Source organism: Plectropomus leopardus, chromosome 7 (genome assembly GCF_026936395.1).
Source record: "Plectropomus leopardus strain MGB_pleo_1.0 chromosome 7, ASM2693639v1, whole genome shotgun sequence".
Taxonomy (NCBI): domain Eukaryota; kingdom Metazoa; phylum Chordata; class Actinopteri; order Perciformes; family Serranidae; genus Plectropomus; species Plectropomus leopardus.
This window is the reverse complement of record NC_142182.1, coordinates 17155331-17170375: the sequence shown is the minus strand read 5'-3', so window position 1 is coordinate 17170375 and position 15045 is coordinate 17155331. Positions and strand designations below refer to the sequence as shown.

The 15045-nt window shown below is 40.5% G+C and overlaps 1 protein-coding gene across 1 annotated transcript in view; it reads right to left on the bottom strand.

Annotated features, from left to right (window-relative positions):
* The window catches only part of tmtc2b (transmembrane O-mannosyltransferase targeting cadherins 2b), a 117036-nt gene extending 106415 nt beyond the window's left edge, over positions 1 to 10621 (bottom strand). Inside the window, exon 1 of the mRNA XM_042495971.2 lies at positions 10158 to 10621. Within this exon, the coding sequence (XP_042351905.1) occupies positions 10158 to 10240 (83 nt within the window). The 5' untranslated portion in view covers positions 10241 to 10621. The remainder of the gene's footprint in view (positions 1 to 10157) is intronic.
* Between the last annotated feature and the right edge of the window lie 4424 nt (positions 10622 to 15045).

Here is a 15045-nt window from a genome sequence, read left to right as displayed (position 1 = left end):
CTTGTGTAGTGCAGTGAAGACAGTCTTTAATGCCTCAGTCCACCACCAGGCAGCTAACCCAACATCTACATATGGCTAAATTTCTCATCCCTCTGCATACCAGTCTGGTGATTATAAAGCATTACAGCCTGATTAATGCAGCTTTGAAGCAGCTTGCCATGGCTGGGCAGGAGCACAGCGAGGGCTTTCAAGAAACCATAGCCGTGGTGCTGCTCATGAGCAGCTCTCAATCGCAAAGCCGTAGAGTATCAGAAATGACAATCAGCTGGAGCGGGCAATCACCAGAGTGATTCAGCTCCCTTCAACCTGCCACATATATTCAGTTTCATCATCATCAGATAGCAGTGTGTGACTGTAATCAAAGGGAGTTACCTTCAGCTGCACACTGTGTAATCAACTCCACATCGAGCTTTCACAGGTAGTTAAGACTCGGGTGAGTATCAAGTTTTCTTAAGAGTCTAGACATCATCTGGAGCTGGAGGTTATGGATGTCCAGTGGGGTCAAAAGAGCATGTTCTCTGTGTATTGTGTCATTCAAGATTACTGTGACTAAGTGACAAACTTGGACTGTGGCTTAGTGGTGCACTACAGCCTGCTACTGTTCACACACTAATCAGAAGGGGGCACTTTCCTGTTGAAAAAGTAGAGTCCAGTAGCGGATGTTGAGGCTGTGCTTAAATAAGGTGGTGCTTTGAACTTAATGCAAATGTCAGCATGCTAATATACGCACAAAGACAATTACATGCTGAAGTTAAAGAAGTGTAATACTGACCATTTTTACCATCTTCGTTTCAGCATGTTAGTATTCTAACATTTGCTAATTAGCACTAAACATAAAGTACAGCTCAGGCTGAATATCTCTAACGCTGGAAATTTGAGTCGATGATTTTGCTCGAGGAAAAGTCAGGGCATAACAAAAGCATTTTGGATTCATCCTCTGTGGACTATGACTGTATATAAAGATGGACAACATGTCTTCATGTCCTCACTCAGTATAGAAATTAAGCCAGCAGCAATCTATACAGTATCGAGTCCTCGCCGTCCAACAAAAGGCAAGCAGCACCACTGATCCCAAACACACTGACTGGCACACACAGCTGTCATCCTGACATCAAACCTTTTTTTATAGCATCAAATAACTAGATATATCTAAACTTATCAGAAAAAATGAAAACTGACCATTTATCAGTGTAATAAAAACTGTAAAACTCTAAAATTACAAAAACCATTTATGGGAAAAATTTATTTAATGTTTGCATTGGCACCACTTTTGGGGGCTGTCATCCCATCCCTCTTTAGTTTATGATCTAGACCGAAGTGGTGTTCTGATGGGCCAAGATGGTCATCCATAGAGCCATGATGCTTGCGTGGCTAATAGATTTGTTGGTGCAATAGCAATTACTGTTTGGGTCAATATGCATTGGCCTTGTTTCTAATCATCAATCAAGATTTTATTTTATTTTTTCTCTTTTTTGCCCTTATTTTATATGGGCTATTTATCTTTGGCTTTTCTGTACTAGAATTATTTATTGGTCTACATATTGGTCTACCAAATTCTAAAAAGTGATGCAAAATATTGCATGTATCACAAACCAAAATATTTTCTCAGTTTCTTGTGGTAAGAAACCTCCTTTCCAACCTTTCATTGCAAGAGCAGTGAAAGAGCTGTTGAAAAGAGAAAGTTGGCTTGAGCCTGCCGGGGTCAAACCTGCCAATACACAGATGACACACTGGAAGCTGCCTTCCCACTTTGGGCCACACAGCAGTCTGAGGAGCTAATTCAACTGTTTTGACAGTCACTAAGAAACCTGGTGACCCAGAATTGAAAGGTAGAGAAAAGGAAGTCCACAGTCAGGCAACTGCATTGCTGTCTTCTGCTGCAACGTGCGCATTTCTACACGTTTTACATGTTAGGAAGTGCACCAATAAAACACTTTCTCAAATTTAATCGCTGTTGCACATTTTCCAAATATGCAGGTATTTCAGATTTTTCCTTTCTGCCCTTACCACAGGGAATGTAGCACAAAGGCCAGCATTTAGAGAATGAACTCTGGGAGGTGAAATTCAATAACCAAGATACAGTATAATGAAGTCTTATTCTGGGCCTGATGACAGTGAGGGAGAAAAGGGAGCATCATATCTAGTCAGCTGTTTCCTATTGACCCAAATATGAACTCTGTCCAAGACTCAGATGCTTCAAGTGATTCTGTAGGGTTTTGTGGGCAAGAGAAGAAACTCACAAACATATCAGAACCCCTCATTAATGGTATTTTTAGAAACAAATGAATTTCTGCCAGGCCAGCTTATCTTGCAATTGTGGTGTGGGTGAAAATACAATTTCTACCCTCATTGGCTATCTGCTGGAAAATGAGAGCTTAGGAAAATGGAGATCCAATCTATCTGTGGTAAGACACTGAGCTGATCTTTCCGGGCTGGTGTAGCTCAAGTAAAGATGGCCACAGTGGCGGCATCTTCTAATGAGAGACTCATCCATTTCTTTGAAAGAACTAGATGGCTGGAGATTAGTGATTGTTTCTGTGATAATTTGGCATTTTGAGAAAAAAATGATAAAAAAAGAATTGGAATTGAATAGGAAAATAACTTTTTAGTTTTAAAACTTTGTTGACACACAACAGCTACTGTGTCTGGCATGTGAACAGTCTCAAGTTGGAACACAGTAATTGTGTATAATCTGTAAACGTTGGTCAGAAATCACAAACACTGTCTTCCCTTCATGTGAGAAAATCTATCAGAGAAAGTGTGGGGCCAACAAGATTGGGCAGGATGCTTCCCACATATCTCCTTCCTCCCCAGCCAACAGATTGTACTCCCTGGTGATTTGAGGAAGGAAATGCAGGAACATCATTGTTTTCTACTTTACACAACTAATCTACTGCACAATGAAAATGACAATTACCACACTGGTTATCAGTCAGTTTTTATCATTTGTTTGAATTTTTCATTTGACATTTATCTAAACTGATTTTTTTGGCCACTTGGATGCAGTAGAAACAAGCTGTGGACACACTATTTACAGCATGACCTTGTGAGTTGTTATGGCTATGACCTGGTTATTGTAAGTCCAATCTTTCAGCCTGGTGTCAGGTGTCAAAATATGCTGCTTGGGCAGTGTACCTGGCATCATTACATTGATGTTTAGCATCTGCTGGTGAGCTTCTGACATGCACCAGGCCTTCCTCCAACTCCAATATAAACCCATACGCTTCATTTTAATACACTCTCAGACTAATGGACATACTTTAAGGAGCCTGACAGTCCGTTCAGCATGGGCACTAGGGGAGGTGGATGGGTCCAACAAACACTAGACATTGACCCAAGACTCTGGTATCCAAGTGCAACAAATAACTACACTGGCTACTGCATTTGTGCCACTCAAAGCTGGTTGGTTTCTTTTACCTAAAAAAAATTATTTGAGCCAAAGCCGTGTTTGTGCAACTCAATGCAGTGTGTTTTTAGGGACATCTGCAATTTTTTCCAACTCATAACCAAGGAGTTTTTTTGCCTAAACCCAACCGTTGGTAGTCAAGGCCGAAAAACAACAATATTTGTTACGGCGTTTGTGCTAATCAAATCTTTGTGTCTTTTTAAGTTGAAACATTACTACCGTTTCAGCCGCATTTGTGCCACTCAAAGCCAAATGTTTTGTGGCAACATACTGCTGCCTTTTCAGCTATGTTTGTGCCACTTTAAGGAACTTTAGAGCTAGAGCTTTACAGAGAGAAAACAGCTACGTATTCTGAATGGAAGGCATTATGAGAGCAGTGAGAGTGAACCAAAACAGTAGATTTACTAGTCTTAAATTCAAAACAATTAGCTGACAGATGCTTTAAGTAAACCCTTCCACATTACTCATAGCCATTTGACCCACAGCTATTCTAAAAATATTAATTATAACCACAAAATACGATAATATGACTGCATGTGCATCTTCACTGACTCTATTACGTACTGTCTGTGCCATTGGGCACTTTGATGTCTCCATCCTGGCAACTCCAGGCAAACATAACATCCGCCATTTGAATCCACTTCAAACCTTCCCCTTTAAACTGCAGTAGGGAGAAAAACCCTAAACTGCTTACCAAACGGGACCATCTGGAGGCAGTCGTTGGATGATGGGAGCTGGAGTACTGAAAAGCTTTGGGGGGTTGTTTAAGGGAAAGCAGACAGAGAAAGAGAGAAAGAGAGAGGGAGAGAACTGAGCAGCTACATCTACCAAACCATGTCGTGAGTCCCTCTCTGCAGGCAGGACGGTAATTACAGGGAGCAGACAGAGAGAGCTTGACTGGGGAAAAAGCGGAGATACCCAAACTGCTGGGTTGCCGCCCTTGAGCCCTCGACATAACCGCATCCAGCCCATCCTATAGTATAGGCCATGAGAGTATGGTTCCAGATCAGTGCACTGACAAACGGTGCCAAGGAGGAGGCAGCCAAGGGCACAGACGGCGGCAGAGTCCACGTCAGGCCAGGTGGGTTAATTCCGGCTGGCTTTCACCTTACAAGGACTGCAAATAGCCTTAACAAAGCCTTAATGAAGACTGCACAAGGACTTCACTGGCATCAGACTTGAAGTTGATTTGTTTGTGCATCTTTGAGAAAACTGCAGAAAATATGTAATGAAAAAATGGAATAAAATGAAGGGAAAAAAACTGCCAAATAAATAAATAAAGATTTGCTACTGGCTTTTTTTTTTCCGTAACCCGGTTGGTACGATCATTAAACAACGTGAGTCATCGCCCAGAGGGCTGTGTGGCTTCTGTGCCGTCATCGACTCCGAAGCTCACATCAAACTGCATCAGTGTGAAGCGTTCGGTTCTGTCGCCGCATCCTGACTTCTCTAATAAAGCTTTCAGGGCATAGAGCTGAGCGGCGGCTTGCCTTTACCAACTGTCTGAACATTATAAATCATCGGCAATGCCCAGGGAGGTTGCGTCCTTCAGCGTGACCCGCAACCTTCACATCCTCACATAGTCAAACATCACACCAAGGCAGAAAAATGAGCTGGGTGCAGTTCATCACATCCGTCAAGCTCCTGACTGTAAACGATAATCCATAAAGCCAGTGTGTGAGGGGAGGCTGAATATACCTTGAAAACAGTTCAGTGTTTTCAGCTGTTAAAAGGAGTCAGTGGCTGCTTTTTTGACCTTACTGTTAGTATGTTCACCTTAGTTAACCTGTGGCACAGTAGGTCTGACACCTTCTGGTGTCACTTTCACAAGGTCGTATGTCCATTAAAGCATTTTTTTGCTGAGCGCTTAAGAGGCACAACATTTTTTTTCAGTTGAGACATTTCGGTCGCATCTGATTGGTATGACATGGCAAAACTGAAGTACTTTCTTTGGCCCTTGCTCACGATCAGTGATTCTCAACAATGAATGTCTAAAGAAAACTGAAGGCAGGGCCCTTTTCATTCCTATAGAAGTTGCCTCATGGTGCATGAAGCCAAAAAATTTCAAATGCCACATATAAAATTACCCAGATAACTGCAATGCTTAACCACAGTGCGTAAGCCAGCTACTTTCAGTTAAGCACTCCACAAACTTGAATGGGGATAAAATTATTTAACTTTGCGGTTCTAGACTTTCAAAATGTTATTGGACCAAATGGGTCAAATCTGGATCGTGAAATAAGACATCTTGCGGAGGCTATGACCCTAAAAAAAAAATTAGTCAACAGATAAAAAGTTTCTTTAGGCTGCTACCCTGACAAATGTAATTACACAGTTTGGCCACTACGAAAACTGACATCTTGTCTACATTGATCGGCCGGCAGGATAAAAAGTGACAATGTTTCACCCGAACGTTTTAAGATTTTTCAGCTCGCTTGGTGTCTGGTCACACTGCTGGCATTTGTAGCAATGCGTAAATATAAGACAGTAGGACTGCAAAAGATTCAAAAACATGCTAGCTTTAGGGAAAAAAAACATATTGTTGGATGCACTAGTTGCTATGATGTTTTTTCCCCACTGACAAATTGTAGTTGAAGAGTAGGTAGAATTTCCGTCATCCAACAATTTCTTTGGTTGAGTACAACCCTATACAACTTCAAAGGCCTATGACATAAATCTTGTTACCTGCAATCAAGCTAATAATGCATGAATGCCCTCACCATGTTTTGCTGTTATTCTGCAGGTTCCTAGTATGCAGGCTTAAGGCAAGTCACACAATATTGCACCAGTATTTCTCCTCTGACATTTATCTGGGCTCTCCCATTCCTTCACTCGGCCCTAAGTGTAGATTATACAGCAGCAGAGATATGAACTACATGACGTATGATTCCCATTTTCCAGTGCAGGTGTCAAAGCTGTGTATGTGTTAATGATGAGTGTGTCCAGGGGAGGGAGAGGAAAAGCTCCCCAGGGTGATTTGGCACCATGGAGCAGGCCACTCTTTCAGGCTGTCGTTTTTATCGTTGGAGGGGCTGTGACTGACTGCAGGGTCAAAAAACTGCCTTGCATTGGATTATTTTTTTTACAGCCTGGAGGATAACATTTCTTAGAACACATGTAGACTGTTTTTTCTCTTAAACTGTGACCTTCTGATGGCCTTGGTTACTATGAAGGGAATGCATAAAGTTTGCTCGAATTAATGTGTAACTAGTGATCTCAGTGATAAGACGTAGGCTGTGACTGCAAACACAGTGTGATACACATTCATATCACAGTTTTTGTTTTTATCTCGCACACTCACTTCACCATGACAAAATGCATCGAAAGAAAGTAACACATCATTACGTATTCCACCGCCATACCAGCCAATTGATTGCAAATCCTCAGGTGTCTTTTATGCACGCTGATGTAGCTCCTAGACATTTTGCATGCATCCATACACACGCCACAATTTTGGATCCTAATTTTTAATCACTTGCTGAGTTAAGTCAGTGCATTGGTTTCACAGCCAGAAGCAAGAAAGTAGCACAATCTGTCTTCGCACAGAGAGAAATCAATGTTGCACTGTGACAAAATATCCATACTTAATTCTTCTGCAACTATTTTTCACAAACATTCAATAGAGGCCACAAAGTTTCCTTTTTCTTTTATATGCACACTAACTTTAGATTTTTGATTTTTATTTTTGAGCTAGTGATGTAAACAGGTAACCGTTAATTGGTTCACTGCTGAGAATAATTTTTACAAGTTATGCATCTCGGTCTACAGCCGGGGCTTAAGGGGCCACTTTTGTAAAATGATAGAGAGCCAGGGGCCAGTTGCAGTAGCCCGTGACATGTTTCACAAATTTCAGGACATCTCTGGGATTTTAGGACATGCTAGGATTTTAGAACATTTCTAGGATTTTATGACATTTCTAGGGTTTCAGAGCGTTTTAGGACGTTGGCAGGATTTTAAGACATTGGGCTTAGCTGATGCTGCTTTATGCACTCTGGTACCTTATGCAGATTATACTACAAGTGCAAAAACAATTCCCAGTGTGAATCACTTCATTATGCTAGCTAACCAGTAGATACAAGAGGATGGGCTTTCAGTCAGCAAAGCCAAAAGAAAAAGTAAAGGGCAAAACATTTATATCACAAAACATTGAAATTGGACGGCACTTTGAAATCCAGCAGTAGAGCTCAATGAGACAGTGGAGTGCCAGACTAAAAGGAAAAGGTTTCTGGTAGTGCAAGTCATTTTGTGTTTGTTTTTTTCTTTAACAATTAAGTAGTTAGTTACTGGTTGTGGGTGGGGGGCTATCGAAAGCAAAATTAAGCGAAACTAACATCCCTATTTTGAACGTGGGGCCTTCCATTCTGTATTACTGTCCTTTGAGTTTATAAAAAACATATAATCTGAAGAATCCATAAATAACTGTCAAACTGACACTTAATATAAAATCCTGCCAACGAGCTGCAGGGTGTTAGATAATGGCGAGCCTGCAATTTGATTTATCATCATTCACACACCATCATCAAGTCACATCAGCTTCTTCTTTTTTTTTTTTTTTTTACATCAGCACAGCATTAGCAAGTTAGATCAGTCTGTGTGTCCAGGGCTGTTTTTCCTTAGTAAAATTACATATTTCTGTCGCACCATCCCTTCCCATATCTCCCTCCTCTCTCCCCCCAGTGGAGCCCGAGGGGACAGGAGACGGCTGCTAATTGCAAGCCTGAACCAAACACATGGTGTTAAAAACAGATAACGCTGGATGACATATAGCCTGCAATAAAAAACATGTCAGAGACAGAATACGTCAGAGAAAATCTTTTCTTTTTTTTTTTCTTTTTTTTTTTTAAATATCCCCGGCCTGGATTGGAGAACTCTGTCAATCTGTTTCGTAAGAAGCCTGCAATAACTTGGACCAAAACTCACATGGTAATAAATAACATTATGTTAACATCTCTACACAGAATAATCAGGGTTCTGTCTTACATTAAAACTTGGAGGCTCCACAGCAGCAGCTGACTCTGCAGCAGCAGCAGCAGCAGTCAGCAGCGGTAGGTAAGTAGCCTCTCACCTCTGTACAGCAATGCCACTCCCTGACAGCTTTATGGACACAGAACACCATCTTTCTTGCACGTGATTTTGCTTTAATCACCTGACCATAATACAAAGTGCATACTAGTGCTTGCACAAGGGAAGCATCAGACTTTCAGGAGAAAAAGGCCTTTGGGGATGTGTGGAAGCAGGAAGCCTTATATACACAAAGTGAAGTTGTAAAGGAAATACACCACCAGTTGCTGTGGAGGGTGTTAATGTAGTGTTTGTTCAGTAAGCTGTGTCCTCTGGGTGTGTTTCAAAAGCTGCACCTGTTAAACAAACTGCCAGGGCAAAGCGCATAGAAGATAATGAACCTGCAGAATATTCTGATAAAAACAGGTGTATTCATTCCTAAATATAAAAAATAGCTTATTATGAATCAACCTGTATTCACTTGAAAATGAAAAACAGTTATGGCAGGAAGAAATGATGATGCCTCTGACCTACATCAAGGCGTGTATGGTGCATAAATGAGCCTGAGGCTCTGACAACCATCCAGCCATCAAATATCAAACGGCCAGCTATGAGTAATGCATTACCCCCGCATTACAGCAGCGGCTGAAGCCATGCACAAGCTGATGGTTTCAAGTGGAGGAGGAGGGTGACAACTTGCTGCCTATTTTTAAGTAAATTAATAATAAAATACTTTGCTCAAAGTTTCAGCAGACTGAAGCAGGTCGGCAAAGGGGATTTCTGCTGTGGGGTGAGGAGACACACTTCTCCTCCAGAGATCAATTATTTCCTTAGCACAACTCAAGACTTAGAGAAGTCCAGAGTCTGGAGACTGCAACACTTTGCGCTGGTTTCATCCTATTAAAAGTATCGTGATGCTCGGAAGACAGCAGTGAAAGAATGCTGCAGGAATGTGACAGGAATGCCACTGCAAATGTGAAAGTACTGTATGATCATTATACCTAGAAACCACACAAGAGTCTGCAGAATGTTAGTAATTTTCAAGTTGCTACACATAAACAACCAGTAGAGCATTTGCATCTGGCTTCCTGCTCTTCAAAGCACCAAACTCCATTAATAAATTGACACTTTCAGCTTCAATTATATCAATAAGTTTTAGTAACCTCAATAAACCAAGTATACTTTTCTATATTTGTGTCCTGCTGACTGCAAACTAATCAGTCATATGTGTTTCCTTAAACATGCTAATAAAACAGAAATCGCAGATCTCCTACTTCATAACGGGCAAAATCGTATTTGTCATGATCAAATTAAGTCAGATTAACCTGGTTTACTGAATGCTAACACTTATAAAGACATTTTTTCAAAGTTGAAACATCACAAAATTAAGTAAATACTGCAAATTTTTTAGCAAATATTTAACAGATATAAAGTAAACATAAAACAAAATTTATAGTTATGTTTATTTTCCTTTTTCAAGGCAATTGGTTGCCAAGACTATTTTAAATGATCTCAACTTGACAGATTTAAAATGTGAAGGCAGACTGCTTGTGTTAATTGAAAAGCCCACATAAGTTAGGTGCCAGTGTTGGTGGTGCAATGCACTTTAAGAGTTATGGCAACATAATGAATGAAGCCCATCATGATTCCTGCGCTGTTGTGCATTGTTGATAAGGTACAGGTGAGGACATACAGTGTGGACAGTGACGTTAGTATCATGGGGCTGGATGTCATTCATTCACCCAAGTACCTGTCATCGTAGCAGAAATCGGCGCCCAGAGTGTTGACATACAGGACCAGAGCCACGGCGCCGCACAGCAATTCTGCAAACATTTCTCTGTCTCGAACACGCGCGGGGAAATAACAAAAAAACAAGGAAAAATAACAAAAAAAAAAAAAAGACAAAGATGCAAAGCGAGACAGGGAGAAGCAACGATCTCAATTCCCTCTCAGTCCCCGTCTTTGTCAGGATGTCTCTGCGAAAACAAGTCCGTTTCTCCCCCCATCATCCTCGGTGAAGTGCACAAAGTGGATAATCCATGGGTGGCTTTCTCTCTAACCCATGTTGGGTCCGAGCCTCGGAGCTTTTTATCCTGCGGGGAGTTGAGGGCAGAAAATAAAACACGAGCAGCGTTTGGTGAATCTGTGACAGCACGCCTTCCCGACACAGAGACGGATCAGCGCTCTGATGCTCAGCGGCCGCTGCTGGATAATCGTCGGGAAGGAGACCGCCATCAAAGTACCCACAATGACATGTACAACTTCCGACCGAACTTTCAAAATAAAGCTCGCTGAGTGAAGTTGCGTTTAACGTGCAGTACTAGTGTCAAAGTGAATATGAGTTAGGCTGTTATGGTATGTGGAAGTTTAATTCCAGTTTTCGTTAAAATATCCTGCAACCTCATTAGAGCAGATATAAGTAATGTGTCACCAACCGACGTTACATGGTAAAAAATAAATGTAGGCTATATTTCCCTTTACTCATGACTGAGCATACTTCTGACATTTTTACATTAAAACATCACATTGCTTCCCACGTGAAAACACACAGTTGTCCATTTCTGCATTATCTAATTTTTTTGATAGGCTATTTTACATGTTACCATGTCATATTCTCACTTTAAAAAATCATTTAGGAAAAGTCTAAACAATAAGTATTATTTATAAAAACGTCACTGTATTATAGCCTTTATTTACTGCCAGTCGCCCCGTACTGGACTCTTGACTTAAGAAAAAAAACCCGTGCTTTAATACTGACATAAATCTGCTTCACTTCCGCTCCTGCTGTTCGTATCCCTAGTTAATTGACGCATTCGTGAGCCAAACGCATGTGGTTAGATGATCTCCAGCGCATGCGCACTGCTCCTCCTCCGGAGATGGGGATAAATCACACTACATGATGCTGAGACCCGTTGGTAAGGGTCATTTACTACCACTAACAGTAGTCCATAATATGAGGGTGGTCCTCAGAGTGACGTTCAGGGACATCTAGGAGTTACTCAGGTGGGTACCATAAATTCTCTGGGCATAAATATGAATATTAGATTTAATTTGACTATTATTTTATTCCATGGGGGGCTACCAAATTAATGAATGTGTTACTATTTCAAACAGTCTTAGTGTTAGTCTCCTCCTCTACCAGCTACAGCATAGAGTACATTGCCATAGGCTATAATGTATCACTTATTTCTTAATTGGGATGCATAATGAGAAAACCCCAAGGCTATAGAAAATGGAGCAGTATTGCTGTAAAATTGTGATGTGAAAGATTTTAGTCATTCCAACAACTTTTATTCTAATGCTGATCTGGCTTCAATAATCTAAACATGAATGATCACAGCTGCAGAAAACAGCAGCTATAAAAGGAACATTGTGTGTGTGCTTTGACTTCTGTTCATGGAAAAAAAAGGAAAAGGGGTAGACTGCTTTTAGTACAAATCATAATTTTTTAAGTGGATTTCTGTCTGTCCGCTGACCAGATTCTGTCAGAGTAGACACCACTTTGATCAAAACGACTGCTTGTCTCATTAAATCATAAATGGAAAAACCATTTGCTTCAGCTGATGTGAAGAATATGAGACATGTTCATCATGTTGGCTACAAAAAGTCTCGTCAGTGTCATTCCAGTGATTGCTTTCTATTGCTTTAGGTTTGACAAGGTCTAAAAATGAGTGCATGGTATAGCTGACCCCATAGTGACCAGTAGAGGGCTCACAGTGCATGATGTCTGTGGGGAGAAGTCATTATTTCAGTGACTATTGTATAACTAAATTCAGTGGTCTTAATTAAAAATGTTTCAATTATCCAATTATTCTCTAATTACTCTTAAATGACCTATTTAAACAGTAATAGAGTAACTTCAATGTCTGGTTCTTATTATATTTTTCTAGATTGGATCTAGTAGGCTGCCATCAATTTCAGGATGAACTACATGCTTTAATTTCAGAAACAATACACAGTATATTAATATCAAAGTCTGCCACTGTTCATGACTGTTAAAATGTTCTTGGACTCACCTAAAAGATGCTGCAAAGACAGGAGAGAAAAATGTATTTGTAAAAGTGTTCCACAGACAAAGCATGTAGCCTGGCTCAGTGCACATTGATTCAGGTTTTTTTCAATAGACAGACCCCATCTGTCGCAGCAGACTTCAGTGTAGCCTTTCACAGGACAGCAGCAGGACACTATGATTTAACACGTTTCAGGAATTAATTAAAGTGATCAGAGCAACCGGAAAGAGGATTTTGCTTCAAATATCCAAACATGAATGATCCAACTCTAGTTTCAAATCAGGTTCAAAGCATATGCACATGTCCACTGTTTTACTGTTTTATAGTACTGCTGTCAAGTAAAATTTTGAGATATTTATACTTTACTTGAGATAGAGATTTTCAATTGATATCACATTATATTTTTGCCTCACAGCATTTTGAGGAGGAATATTGTACTTTTTACTCCAACACATTCCCTTCTCAGGTCTAGTTAGGCTACTAGCATGGAGAGATTATTGAAATGGCCAACCGGGCACAGGCCCAGCGGTCAAAGTGTCAGAGGGACTCAAAATGACCACAAAGAAACTTAAATTCCCTGCAAAGAGATGCAAAACAGCCTCAAAATGACACAAAATTACCACAATGAGACACAAAACTACTGCAGAGAGATGTAAAACAAACACAAAGAGGCACAAAATCACTTATAAATTACCGCAAAGAGACAAAGTCAAAAGTCAGTTCTAGAATAAAGAAAGTGACCACAAAGAGTCACAAAATGACCACAAAGAGGTATGAAACAACTAAAAAGCGACAACATATGACTTCAAAAAGGGGCCAAACAATCACACACAGAACAACCACAAAGTGACACAAAACAACTACAAAGAGATACCAAACAGCTGCAAAGAGCCACAAAATGACCACAACGAGACATAAAACTACTGTGAAAAGATGCAAAACAACTGCAAAAAGACACAAAGTGACCACAGAGGGGCACAGTCAAAAGTCAATATAAGAAATAAGAAAATGACCAACAAGAGGCCCAAAATGACTGCAAAAAGATACAAAATGATCACAAAGAGACACAAAACAACTGCGAAAGGATGCAATATGAATACACAAAGCTAAAAAGCAGTCACACACACAGAACAACTATGAAGAGATGCCAAACAGCTGCAAAAAGATAAAATGACCACAAAACAAACAAACAAAAAACATTAAGAGATACAAAACGGCTGGAGTGAAATGCAAAATAAGCACACACAGAATACATCAAAAATCAGTTTTAGAAAAAAAGAAAATTACCACGAGGAGTGTAGCCTTGTACTTAACAGATATCACAAACATGAGCCCATAAAATATAAGCGGTAAAGGTAGTATTAAGATATTTTGAAAGTATACTACACTGTTAAAATCGTCAAGTAAAAGTCCAGTATTATGCTGATAATTATAAGAGTATTTATAAGCTGCAACATAAAGAGTATTCACATTGTTTTAATGCTTCTTTTGCTGAAGTATAAATTTGGAATACTTCTTACACTTCTGACCTCTGGATCACGTTGGGAGGGGAATCACATTTAAATGATTTATCATTTCTTTATCAATGCAGTGAAATATTCGAAGAGAGTTTTTATTTTAATATAATTTTAAATATAACTTATTTTAAGTAATTGCATTGGAACCTCTGTGTGAGGGAATCACAGATAAGTTTTCAGTTTCACACATGTAAAGTGTCCACCAAAGTGAAAACACGTGTAAGTGTGTGTGGGTGAAAGAGAGAACAGAGGGGGTGCTGCGGGGTGCTTCTGCCTGATGTGTGTGACAGAGGAAGACCTCCCTGAATGTCTTTGGATCCTGGACGGTTTGAAAGAATTACAGGGACACTGCTCTGGCTGTTAGATAATTACAGGTTCAGACCCACGTCTGAGGGCCAAATCACTTGTGCATGGAAAAAAAAAGAAAAAAATGAAGAAGAAACGCAAGTGTGGTAAAACAGAAAGTGATGCTTAACGCAGGCTCTCTTAAGTATGGCTTCGCACGAAGCCAAGAGACCTAATTGACTTTGTGGGTGTTTTGGAGGGACTGACATTCAGCAGAATATCAAGCAAGATGTGATGTGTGATCTGGGTCCCCTCACACTTTTCAGCCTGTGCTCCAAAACTCCCCGGCAATCAGGAAAAACACATTAGTTTAAGGCTCCGTGTATTCATCTCGACGCAGCTTACTCAGCAGTGAACTATCATCAGTAAATTGCTTTTCACTCTAGAGTTGATGGCGCAGTCGGAGGGAACGTTACGCTGACGGACAGATCAAGTGGAGGTGGAAGAAGCATTTGTCTGTCAAACAGGACGCAGTGGCATTTCCATTAATCTAATTTGTCTCTTTTTCATTAGGGAGTTAGCAAGTCTATCCATGTGGCAGGTCCATTAACCGTGACGGGGCGGGAGCTGGAGGAGCGGGAAGTTTGATGGGTCTTCCGCTGTTACGAGAAAGAGTCTTGCGAGATTCAAACTGCCTGGTTGTGTGACGTGAGGAAGATTACACTGAACCTTGTCCCTCTAAATATGTGGAGATCACTGCTCTAGCTCCAATGCATCTCTGTGTGCAACGGTGCGTAGAGAACAACATCTCCAATTTAAAAAGCAA